At 52.1% G+C, this 12,592-nt stretch overlaps 1 protein-coding gene across 4 annotated transcripts in view; it reads right to left on the bottom strand.

Moving 5' to 3' along the window:
- The window catches only part of CARD14 (caspase recruitment domain family member 14), a 23,521-nt gene extending 10,929 nt beyond the window's left edge, over nucleotides 1-12,592 (bottom strand). For 2 of the 4 annotated variants that reach the window (XM_059908704.1, XM_059908705.1), the window contains exons 1-9: nucleotides 12,477-12,592; nucleotides 10,798-11,025; nucleotides 9,409-9,546; nucleotides 8,153-8,478; nucleotides 5,001-5,168; nucleotides 3,888-4,007; nucleotides 3,141-3,266; nucleotides 2,476-2,631; nucleotides 1,324-1,431 (exon numbers count right to left, since the gene is read on the bottom strand). In XM_059908704.1, coding sequence (XP_059764687.1) covers nucleotides 1,324-1,431; nucleotides 2,476-2,631; nucleotides 3,141-3,266; nucleotides 3,888-4,007; nucleotides 5,001-5,168; nucleotides 8,153-8,478; nucleotides 9,409-9,546; nucleotides 10,798-11,008 — 1,353 coding nt within the window. In that variant the 5' untranslated portion in view covers nucleotides 11,009-11,025; nucleotides 12,477-12,592. Of the gene's footprint in view, nucleotides 1-464; nucleotides 560-649; nucleotides 793-1,323; nucleotides 1,432-2,475; nucleotides 2,632-3,140; nucleotides 3,267-3,887; nucleotides 4,008-5,000; nucleotides 5,169-8,152; nucleotides 8,479-9,408; nucleotides 9,547-10,797; nucleotides 11,026-12,476 lie in introns of all 4 variants that reach the window. The other 2 variants (XM_059908707.1, XM_059908706.1) reach the window with 2 other exon arrangements.

The following is a 12,592-nucleotide window of genomic DNA, read 5'->3' as shown; positions in this document are numbered from 1 at the left end:
TCAGGTGCCAACACCCAGGAGAAATGTTCCTAGCAGGTGCCTCGGCCAGGAACAGTGAGGATGGAAGCCTGTTGCCCTCTGATATCACTGGGAGGCCCAAGTGTCCATGGGTTGGAGCAGGGAGGGACAGAGAGATGAGGTGTGTGTCTGGAGCTGTCTGAACATTTATGCCGAGCTGGATGTGGAGGTGAATGCAACTCCCTTAGGCTCCAGGTGAAAACAAAAGAACACCCAGTAAGCACAGCACATCTGGACACTGGTTTGAACTGCCAGCTAGTCTGGATTTTCCCAGAGGCCCAGGGCAGGGCAGTAGTCAAGTTCACTCCTCTCTGCCCATCCCCTGGACAGAAACTGGGGTGTCTCATCTGACTCCCTGAAGATCCCTGTCTTCACTTCCCCGCCTGGCTCTGCCAGCCCAGCCCAGGGGTGGTGGGGTGGCTGCAGAGGTTGGGGGGTATGCTCACCTGCCCTGTCTACAATCTCATAATCCAAATCTGCATCACCCTTCTTAGCACCCAGGGAGCCTCCCTGGTCCACCTCCAGGGTTTTGGGGCAGCCACTGAAAAGCATAAGAAGAAGATGGAAGCCAATGTCCCAGTGAGCTGCCAGGGACTGGAGTCATCCAATCCCTTTACCAGTCCCTCTCTACCTGAAAGACAAGGGGTCTTCCCAGAAGTCCTCTGCGGCCCGCTTGTACAGGGACTGCTGGCTGGGAGGCACAGGGCTGCTGGAGTGGAAGCTATCCACCAGCTCTCGGCTGGACCTGGCGCTCAGGTCGGACCAGAGCTGAGACTGGAGGAGGACGGGGCAGAAGTCACCACGGGGCTCTCAGGGGGACCCCTGGGACACCTCTCCTGCTGCCATACTGTGTAAAGAGTATAATGATGATAAACCATAGCCTCCCACTGACAGGGCAGAGGAGGCAAGAGGGAAGGGAGGGAGGAGCAAAGAGCCAGGCCACATTAATTGAGCACCTACTATGTGCTGGGCACTCTATTAACTACTTTCTATATTTTATATTGCTTAGTTCTTATGATAAATCTATACAGTGGGTAGCGTTGTCCCACTTTACATATAAAGCAACTGAGCCCCAGAGAGGCCAAATTACTGGCTACTGAGGGTCACGTGCTGACAGGGTGTAAACATGCAAGATGCAGAGTGTGGCATTGGAGGATGCAGGTGAAATGTGTAGATCCAGGTGTAGCCCCTCGGTTCACCTAATAAGCATTTCTGTAGCATCTACTATGTGCCAGACCCTCTTCTGTCCCAGTAGACGAGGGTGCACCTGGTCTGGCCCCAGCAGTGGCAGAGGCACTGGCATACCTCAGAGGAGCTGCCGTCGCTGTCGTCCCACGGGCAGAGGGCAAACATGCGCACCAGCTGCTGCTTCCTCTTCAGACAGGGCTCCCTGGCTCCCACCTCCTGCTTGGGCTGCCAAAGACCCAGATAGGCTGGTTAATTCAGGGAATGTCCTTTGGTTGCTCTTGGGGTTCTACCAAGTCCCAACCCCTGTTTCCAGACTCCCGAGTGGTTTCCTTTCATTGGCTTCAAGGCAAAACATTTATGTCCCCTCCTCCCAGCCTAGGACACCCAGCACTGAGGGAGCTGGCCACCAAGGGGACATGCAGCAACCAGCTTGGTGACTGCATTTTATTCCTTTTGGATAATATCTGTTATTCTTTCCTGGTTATACAAATAATATATACTATATGTATAATATATCTAAACATACTCCACAAAGAATATTGGTGGGGAGGAACAGGCTGATTAGAGAAGAAAATAAAATTGACCCGTCCTCCCACACTCAGCAATAGAAGAGCTAGCAGTTTGCTATCTGTCCATCAGTCTTTTTTCTATACATATGTATATTTTTTGAACATGTTTGATGTGGTAAGTGTGTAGGAAGGAAGGGCTAGGGCCCCTGCATAGGGAGGGGAGGGTCTAGTTGTGCCTTCCCACCCAGGTCCCTGGGCACCTCTGAAGAGTCTCGCCCACCCACCAGGGTGCCTTGGAGCTGGAGCTGCCGGCAAGACCATAATCAGAGGTTTTACAGTAATTTTAGTTCTTTGAGAACATAGCTCCCTCTGTGTCTATCACTCAGCTCTCCGATAGTTGACTTTCAAGCATCCCAGGAAGGCATCATCCACCAGAGCAAGTGGCTGCCTGCACAGCTTCATACGCTGCTTTCTTTCTTCATCAAACACCACACATTACAGACTCCAGAACCTTCCACTAAGCTACCCCTTCTACGACGTGCATAGTATTACCATAAAAGGAAATGTAGAAGGAGACTCAACCTGCCCAGCTGGGTACCTTCAACCTCTGACCACATGGTCTGCTCACGGGAGCCAGCATGGTGTATGGAGCTGAATCCGGTGGTGCCAGCAGGGCCCATGCGGCCGGCTCGGTCCCACCCTGAGCACACCCTGCATTCCCCTCCCCCCACCACCCCACCCGAGCAGCAGCAGAGCTCACCCCTGGCAGCGACTCGGCCTGCGCTTGTAGCCGCTGGACCTGCTGGCGCAGTTCGCAGACCTGGTCTGTCAGCTCAAACACCTTCCTGCGGAGAGCGTCCTTCTCTGCCAGGTTCTGAGACATCTCCAGCTGGGATCCATCCCTCGCCGAGTAGGCCTGCGAGCCGAGATAGAACAGACCGATGCCCAGAGGATAAAGAGGCTGTGCCGCCACCACGCAGAAGTCCAGCTAGAGAAAGCCCCCCCATTTCTGGCCTGCGGTTATCCTGGACTTCCCCGCTGCGCACCATACACAGCTCATTCTGCAGCTTACCTCCATTTACAGTTCACGTAAATGTGTGTAGTTTTAGTAACACCCAATAGGTGGGGTGCACACAAGCACCCCCTGCTAGAAATGAAAGGAGGGAGGACGCTGTACAGCAGGCATGGCAGGAGATGACAGTCGAGGGGAGTCAAGAAACCTCCCAGGGACCAGGAGAGAGACCCCGAGTCTGGAACCTGCTGCCATCAAGGGCGGTGACCTGGCCGGCCAGCCCTCGGCCACACCCAGAGGGGCGGGGCCTTCCCGAGCCTCCCGACCTCCCGAGACTCCGCGGGGGCAGCACCTTCTGTTCTCCGAGCCCCTCAGCCCGGCACCCAGGCCGGCCTCTTGCCTCTCCCGGGTACCTGGTCCCGCTCCTTCTGCAGCTCGACCACTTGGCTCTGCAGGACGTTCATCTTCTCCTTGTAGATTTCACAGTCCACCTTGGTTTTCTGGAACTGGAGCAGGGTCTGCTCCTTCTCTTCCCAGTACTGGACAGAGGGGGACAAACATGGCCCATGAAGGTCAGCGGCTGTGAGGGTGGGGCTGAGGATGGGTGGTGGGGGAGCCTCGGGGAGAGGGAGGGAGGTGGTTCTGGAGGGGAAATAAGGTGAATTCACGCTCATTTCTTAAGTGCTAGATTCCAGGTGCATCTACAGAGTTGCTGTGTTGATTATATTTTAATTTGGTCATCAAAATGTGCATGGGTGCTGCATGTCTATCTGTGTTTTGTTTATTCCATGTCCCAAATGCATAAATATTTTCCCTCTACCTGCCTCATTCTCTTCCACCGTCTCCTTTCTCTCACCCTCCCCTTGCCTTTTATAGCAACTAAAGAAATCCCTGGCTCTCACCCTGGGGCCCCTATGCACTTGAAATCACTCTGTGTTTTAATCACTTGTTTGCCTGACATGTTTTCTCCCCACCCCGCAAAGTAGACGTGACCTCTAGTCTTTGACTGTGAGTTGGTGCCCACTCTAGTTTTGACAAAGGAATCAATGAACAGGCCCATGCATTCGTTAGGCAAAGCTGGTTTTAAGCTCAGCGTGGATTAAAGAATCTGCTTCCTCACCCAGGCAGCCCGGCCCCTAAACACGGCCCAGAAGGGTCACCTGCTTTCGCTGTCTCTCAGCGGCCATGGCCTGCTCCCTCAGAGAGTGGATGCGGTTCACCAGCTCCTGCCTGCTCTCCAGGGCCTCGTCCAGGTTCTGCTCCAGAATGTCCTTCTCCGCCTGGTGCAAAGAGAGGTCAGCCCAGGGACCCTGACCTCCCCAGAGGCCTGCCCCTGGGGAAGCATCCCCATCATCTCGTCCCAAGGATAGGAGGCAGGAAGCTTCAAGGATGGTGTGTGGATGGATTTAGCCTTATTACTGCACATCAGGCAGGAAAAAAGGCAAGGTCAGCAATCAAAATGGAGAACATACATTTCAGCTCCAAGTGTGCATGGCTAGGAAACAGTACAGGAAGCTGAAAGCCTCTGAGGGTAGCATAGCACCTCCACCGTTTAGGCAGCTTCAGGCTGCTCCTTCAACAAATCCACAAGCAGAGCTTCCAGGAGGGGGAACACCAACGGGTGGGTCATTCTCTCCTCACGCTCACTTTTATGAGCGGTGGCACAGTTCAGGCCGTGGGATGGCAGTGCCAGGCGGCGGCCTGCCCCACACCCCATGAACGTCTATTGAAGGACTAGTTCAAAAAATAGATATCTATTGATTGAAAGGGATTGGAGAGGAGAGGCAGAGGGCTTGCATAATTCCAGGGCTTTGGCGTCACTAACTTCTCTGCATCCTACCATTCCCCACTCCCTCATGCCTGCATGGGCAGGACGGCAGAATATTTTGCAGGCAGAAACGTTGCCCTGCTCCCACAACCTTAAGCTAATCCCATCATTTATAATCAGCCTCATCTATTCCAAACAACAGGGCAGCAGCAAACCAGCTGAGTAAGACTTTTGAATATGTGTGCAACAGCTATCAATTCTGCCAACATTTGGGGGCTGGGAAGAGCAGGAAGGAGGGATGTGAGAAGGAGCGGTGGAGATGAGTCACTAGGTTTCATCTCACCCAGGCCTTAGCCACACCTCAATAGAACCACTTGTCCGAAATCCCACAGTCTGGAGGCCACAGGCCAAGGTCAAGGACACTCCCCGCTGGCCACCAGGGAAGGAAGCTGAACCTTGAGGGGATCAGGGCAGGAAGCTGACCCTTGGAGGCACCAGGACCCACCAGGCTGAAGGTCAGGGAGCGGAGCTTCTCATTCTCCTCCTTCAGGCGGCTCAGCTCCTCGTCTCCAGGCTCCAGGTCATTCGTCATCTTCAGGGACCGCTCTCGAAATTCCCGCTCACATGAAGAAGACATCTTCTCTCGCTGCAGCTCTTGCTTCATCAGATACAGCTGCCAGGATGGAGATCAAGGGGGAGAATGTAACTGCTGTTTCTCCACTAGACCAGGAGCCAGCTGTGGTTCTCAACCTTTCTCCTTAAGGATGTTGCTGTTCATACTCAAAGAGGTCCCTCTCCCGAGATTTCAAAATCCAGTAAAGGATTTTACCTAATGAATAGTTCCAGTCCGTGCGGGACGGGAAGGCATTTTAGCTTTATTTTATAGATGAGGTGTAGGGGTTAAATCACTGGGCTGGGGTCCCCAGGAACAGAACAAGGAGCTCTGGCCACCAGCTCTTGGATCTGACAGCCAGCACAGCCGGGAATGAATGTCCAGTAAGCCTCCTCCAGCATGGCCCTGCTTCTCTGCCTTTCCACAATCTGCTAAACATATCAGATGAAGGGAAATTGGATTCATGAAAATCAGTAAGTAAAAAAGAGGAAAGTCAAGTCAAATAGAGCAGAGATGCCTGGGAATACAGGACCCGGTCTATTCAGACACACTTGAACTCTGTGTGCTAATCTGAGCCGCCTCCCACCCAGTGGGCTGCATGTCCAGGGCTATGAGCTCTGTAAACGACCTGGCCAGGTCCTGCTGGCCTCGGTCCTGCTGGGTAGTGGTCCAAGAGAAACTTGCACCTTGAGCTGATGGGCCTGGCCTCTCCCCATCTCAGGTGTGGTATCCCTGGGAAGAGGGGAGTTTCCCTGTAAGGCAAACCCAGGAGGTCTGGATGTCAGGGTGGAGTTCAGCACTCACTCCAGGGTTGGGGTCAAGCAGAGAAGGAAGAACATTTGGGCTTGGACTTTTTCCCTCTGTCATCTAGTTAGCAAACTTTCCATAAGCAATTACCAAGTTCCTGCTATGGGCTAATAACTAGGTTAGGCATATCATATTCTCCAGATTCAAAAAGTAAAATTAAATCATTAAGATCTGGAAGGAGGAGACCTAAAACTGAAAGTAAACCAAACAAATGAACCTAATTATATTTCAAGCTAATACCGTAACCACATGAAGGGAGAGAGAGAAGGGGGTGAGGCAGAGGCAGAGAAAGAGAAGATGGAGGGCAGCCACAATAACTTACGAACACAGTATTTAACTACAGACCCTCAGCCTTGGGCAGGGTTGCGTGGTGGCAGGGAGAGAATTACAAATCCTAGTCTAGTCCACTGTACTGGTATGGGCAAAGCAATTCTGAATCTATTTCAGATGTATTACAGGACTGAGCAAGAGAGGAATGTGTTAAAGTGGGAGCTAGGGTTCTCACTGAGGAAAGGGCACACAGTATGGAGTGGGGCACAGCAAGAAGAAACCCTGGAGGATCTACTGGAACTAGAGGTTTGGGCGTGAACTCATGATTTCTAAAACATGTGCATGTACGTGTATATGCATACTTGCGTGCATATGTGCCTATGCATATTTGTATGTGTATGTATACTTGTGTATCTACGTGCACGTTTCCTAGCCCTGTCCACTGAAAGGGCCGAGAAGCAAAGACACCCCAGTAGCAATGAGCACACCGGATCTTGGTCTCTAAAAGGAACTGGGGCTCCTTGGAGAAATGGCTGACCCTGGAGCTGAGGCATGGTGGGTACGAGATGATCCTGGAATATCTTGTGATGATGCAAAGAAAGTCAGTGCTAAGAAAATGCGGGGGCATGTCCCAGGACGCAGAGCAGATTGATGGGGCTCCCACAGCCAAATCTAGGATGCTTTGAGCTCCAAACTCGCTTAGGACAATAATATGTTATAGATCACTGGAAATAGGAATCCACATGTCTATGCCAATAACAGATGCATAAGTGGGGAAAAGGAAAGGCTCCTTCTCACAGTCAGGATGCCGAGGGTAAACTGGTCACTGGAGAAAACACTGGAGATGGGGCTCATCATTCTGCAGCCACTAGAGTAAAGACATGCTCGAGCAAGAATCCCTGGTGAGGCTAAGTCCAGAGGGAAGTGTCGACAAGGAGCAGGGGTGCTTGCTGGCCTCAAAACGCCTCCCCCTGACCCCCGGATTGCTTACTAGCTACAGGGAGTAATAGTGTGACTGCCGATTTTGGTACAATACCTGATCCTGATCTGGATCCTGGACTGGAGGGAAAATGCCATCAACGATGTAATTTAGGTCAACTGATAAAACTGGAACACGTACAGTAGATTAGATTAAAGGATTGTATCAATGTAATTTTATGAAGTTGATAACTGTACTACGGTTATATAAGAGAATATTTTATTTTTAGGAAATAGTCTCTGAAATGTTTAGGGGTAAAGGGCCATGATGTACGCAACTCAAGTGGTTCAGGAAAAAGCATGTGTATGTGTGGAGAGAGAGCGACAGAGAGAGAGAGCGCAAGTGATGAAGTAAGGGTATGTGGGAGTCCTTTGTATTTTTATGTGTATATTTTTGGGCAAATTAGAAATTCTTTCTAAATAAAGTTTAAAAAACTAAAATCAAACAATGCCATAGTTAAAAGCAAAAGCAAATGCGAAAATGACAAGGAATGAATATCCTCCATAAAGAACTCTTGTAGGTCAATAAGAAGATGATTATCCCCAACAGAAAAATGAGTGAAAGACTGCTGGGGTCTAAGGGGGCCTAGATAACAACACTCCTTTTCTCCCACCTGAATCCAGGACCAGATGAGAAAGACAAAGTAGGGGCCCATAGAGGTCCACTGTCCCCATGGTTACTGACACTGCCGGAGGGGAGTGGGGTCTGGGTGGGTCCACCACTCCCAGAATAGCCAGATGGGCCTCCAGACATAGGCAGGCGGGGTCCCCATGGTGGGTACTTCGCAGACCAGGCAGTTACAGGGCAGGGCGGGCTCGAGGCCACATAGCCTATGCAAGGGGGCGCTGGTGGAGGAGAAAGGTCAGCTTCCTGCAGGGGCGTCGCAGGGAGTGGGGATGGGAGTTCCAGGAGATGGACCAGCGAGTGCAGAGGCACGGGGTGGGGAGCAGCAGGTCAGGATGGGCACCCCGGGCGGCATCCCCGATACCTCCTCTTGCAGGCCGCGGCAGCGCGTGGCGGCCAGATCCTTCTCCTGCAGCGCGTTGCTGTAGTGCAGCGAGAGACTCAGCATCTCATCCTTCAGTTTCAGCACCTCGTGGAAGTGGGCACTGACCTCGCGCTTCATGCGGCTGTGGTCAGCCTCCAGCTGGCGCAAGCCCTCGGCACGGGCCTCGGCCTGGCCCAGGTGCTCCTGCAGCTGCTGGCACCGCCGCAGCAGTGCCTCCTTCTGCCCCTTCTCCTGGCTCAGCTCCTCCTGCAGGCTGCCGATGGCCCCGGCCAGGCACTCGGTCAGCTTGGACGTCTCCATGAGCCCTGTGGGACAGGGCAGTGGGCCCAGGGGCTCCTCATCCAACAGGGTCTTGCTTCCTGTGCCCAGACTCTCAAGCAGGACCCCCCCACACCCTAATCTGTTGGTCGCCTTAAACGCTTCCAGGGTCAACAGGACTGAATATTTTGGTGAAATAAATAGCGTGACAGGCGATTCTGGTACAAGGACTACCCATTCTTGGCTTCCCTGTGGGACCCTGCTGTTCAGACCCAACTTCCCCCCAGTCAGCTGAGCCGTGCTTGACGCTCATTCTCATGTCATCCTAAGGAAGACATAGCAAAGAATCTGTATAACAGAACTCTGAATCACATAAATATTGCCTGTGATGCCAAACAGGCAGAAACGTTTTCCTAGCCACGGTTTTGAGTGATGTTGCCTGCTCCTTTGAATACCTAAATCTTTCAGCAACTCCTCCAGAGAAGCCTAAAATTACTCAATTAATAAACATGGCCTCATCTCCCACCCAGCCGGTGTAAACCTTTACTTAGCAGCTCCTCTCCTTTTCCCCTCTGGCGGCCCCTCCTGAGAGCCAGAGCCAGGTGGGACAGGGTGCGACTGGGCTCCCCTCCACCTCAAGCACCAAGTAAAGGTTTTCTAGGAAATGACACACTTCCTCTTTGCCTGCACCTCTCAAATGCAGATTCCATGACCTGTGAGGGTTCTTCTCTTGGTGTTGGATAGTTAGGGACAAACTTTTTCTTTTAGAACCCAAGGTCATGGGCTCCGCCTACCCACCCCCACTATGGTTAGTGTGTGTGTAGGGGGTCTCCTCACCCCCAGAGTGCGGGGTTGGGGGGGTGCAGAGCACAGGGACAGGAATGTCTGCCTGAAGGGAGCAGGGAATGTCTGGAACGGCCTGCAGTCAAGGCGGGACACCCCCTCACCCCGGGTTACATCAAAGACCCAGCTCTCACCACTGAAGTTTGTGAAGTCCACGCTGGGCTGTAGCCCAGTGACCAGGGTGTAGACGTCAGGGTTGTGGAATTTCAGGCTCTCCAGGAAGGCGATGGCCCCGTTCTTCCCGCGAGTCTTCAGCAAATCCAGCAAGTGCCCTTTGGAGGGAGAACAGTGTTAGCTGACCAGGTGCGAGGCGGGCTTCCCATGAGCGGAGCAGGGTGCAGGGAAGGGCATCCTTGCACATCTAGGGATCAGGAGGTCAAAGCAGTTTTCCAGGGGTCCCGGGGTGGGGCCCTCACTGCTCCATTTATTCCCATGATGGTGGTCAGTCTCGAGAAGGGCCAGGCTGATATTTATTGAGGAACTGCTACAACCCAAGTGCTAAGAGTTGGGGATAAAAGACTCAGGAGGATGATCTTTGCTCTCAAGACTTCCCAGGTTTGTTGGTGGACACATGCAGACACATGTATACAAAGCAGGTGGGAGGAAAGAAGCAAAGAGCAGCGCCCCAGGGCCCGGGTCCCAGAGAAACTTGGGCCTTCCCAGCCCACCCAGATCCCATCACTCTCAGCTTGAATTAGTAGCTTGAATTCATTTCTCCTTGAATGGTCATAAGGCAACAGGCACAAATAGTGTCATATTGATAGCTACCACTTACTGCCTGCTTTCCATGGCCCAGGCTTTGAGATGAGTATCTGATAAATTGTAACCCATTCAATTCTCCTAACAACCTTATTTGATGAAACTATTAGCTTCCCTGTTTTTGAACGAATAAACACAGCTAACCAGACAATCAGAATCAGCTCCAAAGACATCTAGAGTGGGTTGAGTCATGGGTCCCAAAGTTATGTCCACTAGGAACATACCAATGGGACCTTTTTTGGAAAAGGCTTTGCAGATGTAATTAAGGTAAGGATCTCAAGATGAGATCCTCCTGTGTTACCCAGGTGAGCCCTAAATCCAATCACAAGTGTCCTTATAAGAGACAGAAGAGGAGAAGATGCAAAGAAGAAAGCCACGTGAAAATAGAGGCAGAGATTGGAGTGATATGGCCACAAACCAAGGATGCTGGGACCACCAGAAGCAGAAAGAGGCAATAAATTTTCTCCCCTAGAGCCTTCAGAGGGAGCACAGCCCTGCTGACACCTTGATTTCAGACTTTTGGCCTCCAGACTGTGAGAGAAGACATTTCGGCTGTTTTAAGCCACCTGGTTTGTGATCATTTGTTGTGGCAGCTCTGGGACACTAATACAGTCCCCATGACTGGATCTCGGGTCCCCTTGGTGTTGTTCCTTAAAGTCCTGCACTCCATGCCCTCACACGGGCCTTCCCGGTGCAACCTGCACTGAGCTGGCTCTGCAGAAACGGCCTGCTGGGGCCACAGTGGCCGGGATGCAGGTCCTCACCAACTCTCATGGCCGTGTTTGTGAACCTGGGGCTGTGCAGCACCTCCTCCTCGTCCAGCTGGTCCAGCACCTTTGCCTGGCGCAGGTAGGGGGTGAGGCGGCTGGGGCAGATGCTGCGCACGATCCTGCAGCGGTGGTCCTCCATCATCTCCCACAGCATCTCCTCCTCCAGGGCGGTCAGCGAGGAGTCCGTGCGGCACAGTTCTGCCATGGCTGGGCCTGAGCACCCTGGATGGGAAGAGCAGCCATGGAGGGCTGGGATCAGGGACACAGCTTCCTGTACAGAGGACCTTTCCATCCAAACCCTCTTCCCCACGTCACCAGTAGGGAGGAAATGACCAATTCGGAGAGGACATGACACCCGATTCGGCCCTAGTGTCCCGTGACCAGCAAGAGGACACCATCGATTCTTACTGTTGATATCAAGTCGATTCCTCTACCTGGGGCAGAACAAGAAGAACTGGGTTTCTTTTGGATTCAGGAGACTGGATTTGCCTCTAAAACTCAGGAAGCTGCCCCTGGCCTGGGGAATTGGTTTACCAAATGAGGGTGACATTAAAAACCAGATGGATCTAGAACGTGCATTCTTAACAGGAGTGACAGAGCTTCCAAGGGGTCAAAAATGGATTCTTGAGCAAAAATTCTTACTCTTCTGTGTATAAAGCACAGGTGTGCATAAACAGATACACAGTGTACCTGTGATGTTAATATCTTATGAAAGGGTGATTAGGGAGGGGGTAGGCACAATCACGTCTAAGATACAAGACCTTCTGTTAAGAGGACCTCAGGGGGCCCCTTCCCAGCCTGCCAGCCACAGAACACACCCCCCACCCCCGGCTTTGTAATGAGCCACCTCCACAACTTTGCCCCGCCTGAGCCCCTCCTCCCTCCAGCCCTGGCACAAGGTCATTAGCCCATTGAGCCATCTAAATAACCCTAAGATGCTTTTAACCTGTAGCCTGTTTCAAGCATACTAAAAAAGTCCTGCAAATGATATAAAATATCCATGTACCTTCCATGCAGATTCAACCTGTCTTAACACTTTGCACCTGGCCTCCTTTTTAAGGAAGTGCAGTTCGTGACAGCCCGGTCCTGTTGTCTCCTCGTCCTGCCCCTCGCTCTCTGCCCACAGGTAACTGCTGGGCCACGTGCCGTATATGAGCGTGTCTAAAACAATGCAGGGCACCTCTGCATGATTCTTTGTGCCAACAGGAACCTCATAAACAGTGTGGTGCTGGGCATGGCCCTACACTCTGCCCGTTTTTGAGGTTTAGCAAATGGATATGTGCAGCTTGAGATATTTTTTAACTGACTACTGGATTCAATTATACTAAGAAACCATAGTTGGTGCTCCTGTGGGCAGGCATTAGGGCATTTCGCCTTTTACTCCAACACACTGCCGCAGTGACCGTCCTTGTGCATTATCTTGGGCACAGCTGGGAGCATTTCACTCAGACTCGCGAATTCCTATGATTTGGTTCTTTTCATCTGGAATGACAAGCTGGACTCGCTGGAGTCAAATACCTCTTGAAGAGGCCTGTACACGAAAAATGCTTGAAAACCAGAGAAAATCAACCCTTGTAAACTAAGAAAAAGAGGAGATGGTTGTTGGAGGTCCTGTCCCCATGAACAGCCCCCCACAATCCACGCGAGGGGCCCAGTCTTTAGCAAGGACTCACCAAAAGCTGCTCACATTCGTTTTTGCAGGCACTCCTCACAGTGGGATGCGATCCCGTGTTCTCTCCGAGGCCAAGTGTGGTGCTGGCAGGACGGGGCTGGATGGGGAGAGCCCGAA

Source organism: Balaenoptera ricei, chromosome 20 (assembly GCF_028023285.1).
Source record: "Balaenoptera ricei isolate mBalRic1 chromosome 20, mBalRic1.hap2, whole genome shotgun sequence".
NCBI lineage: Eukaryota > Metazoa > Chordata > Mammalia > Artiodactyla > Balaenopteridae > Balaenoptera > Balaenoptera ricei.
Note: the sequence above shows the minus strand (reverse complement) of the source record. Positions and strands in the feature narration are given on the sequence as shown.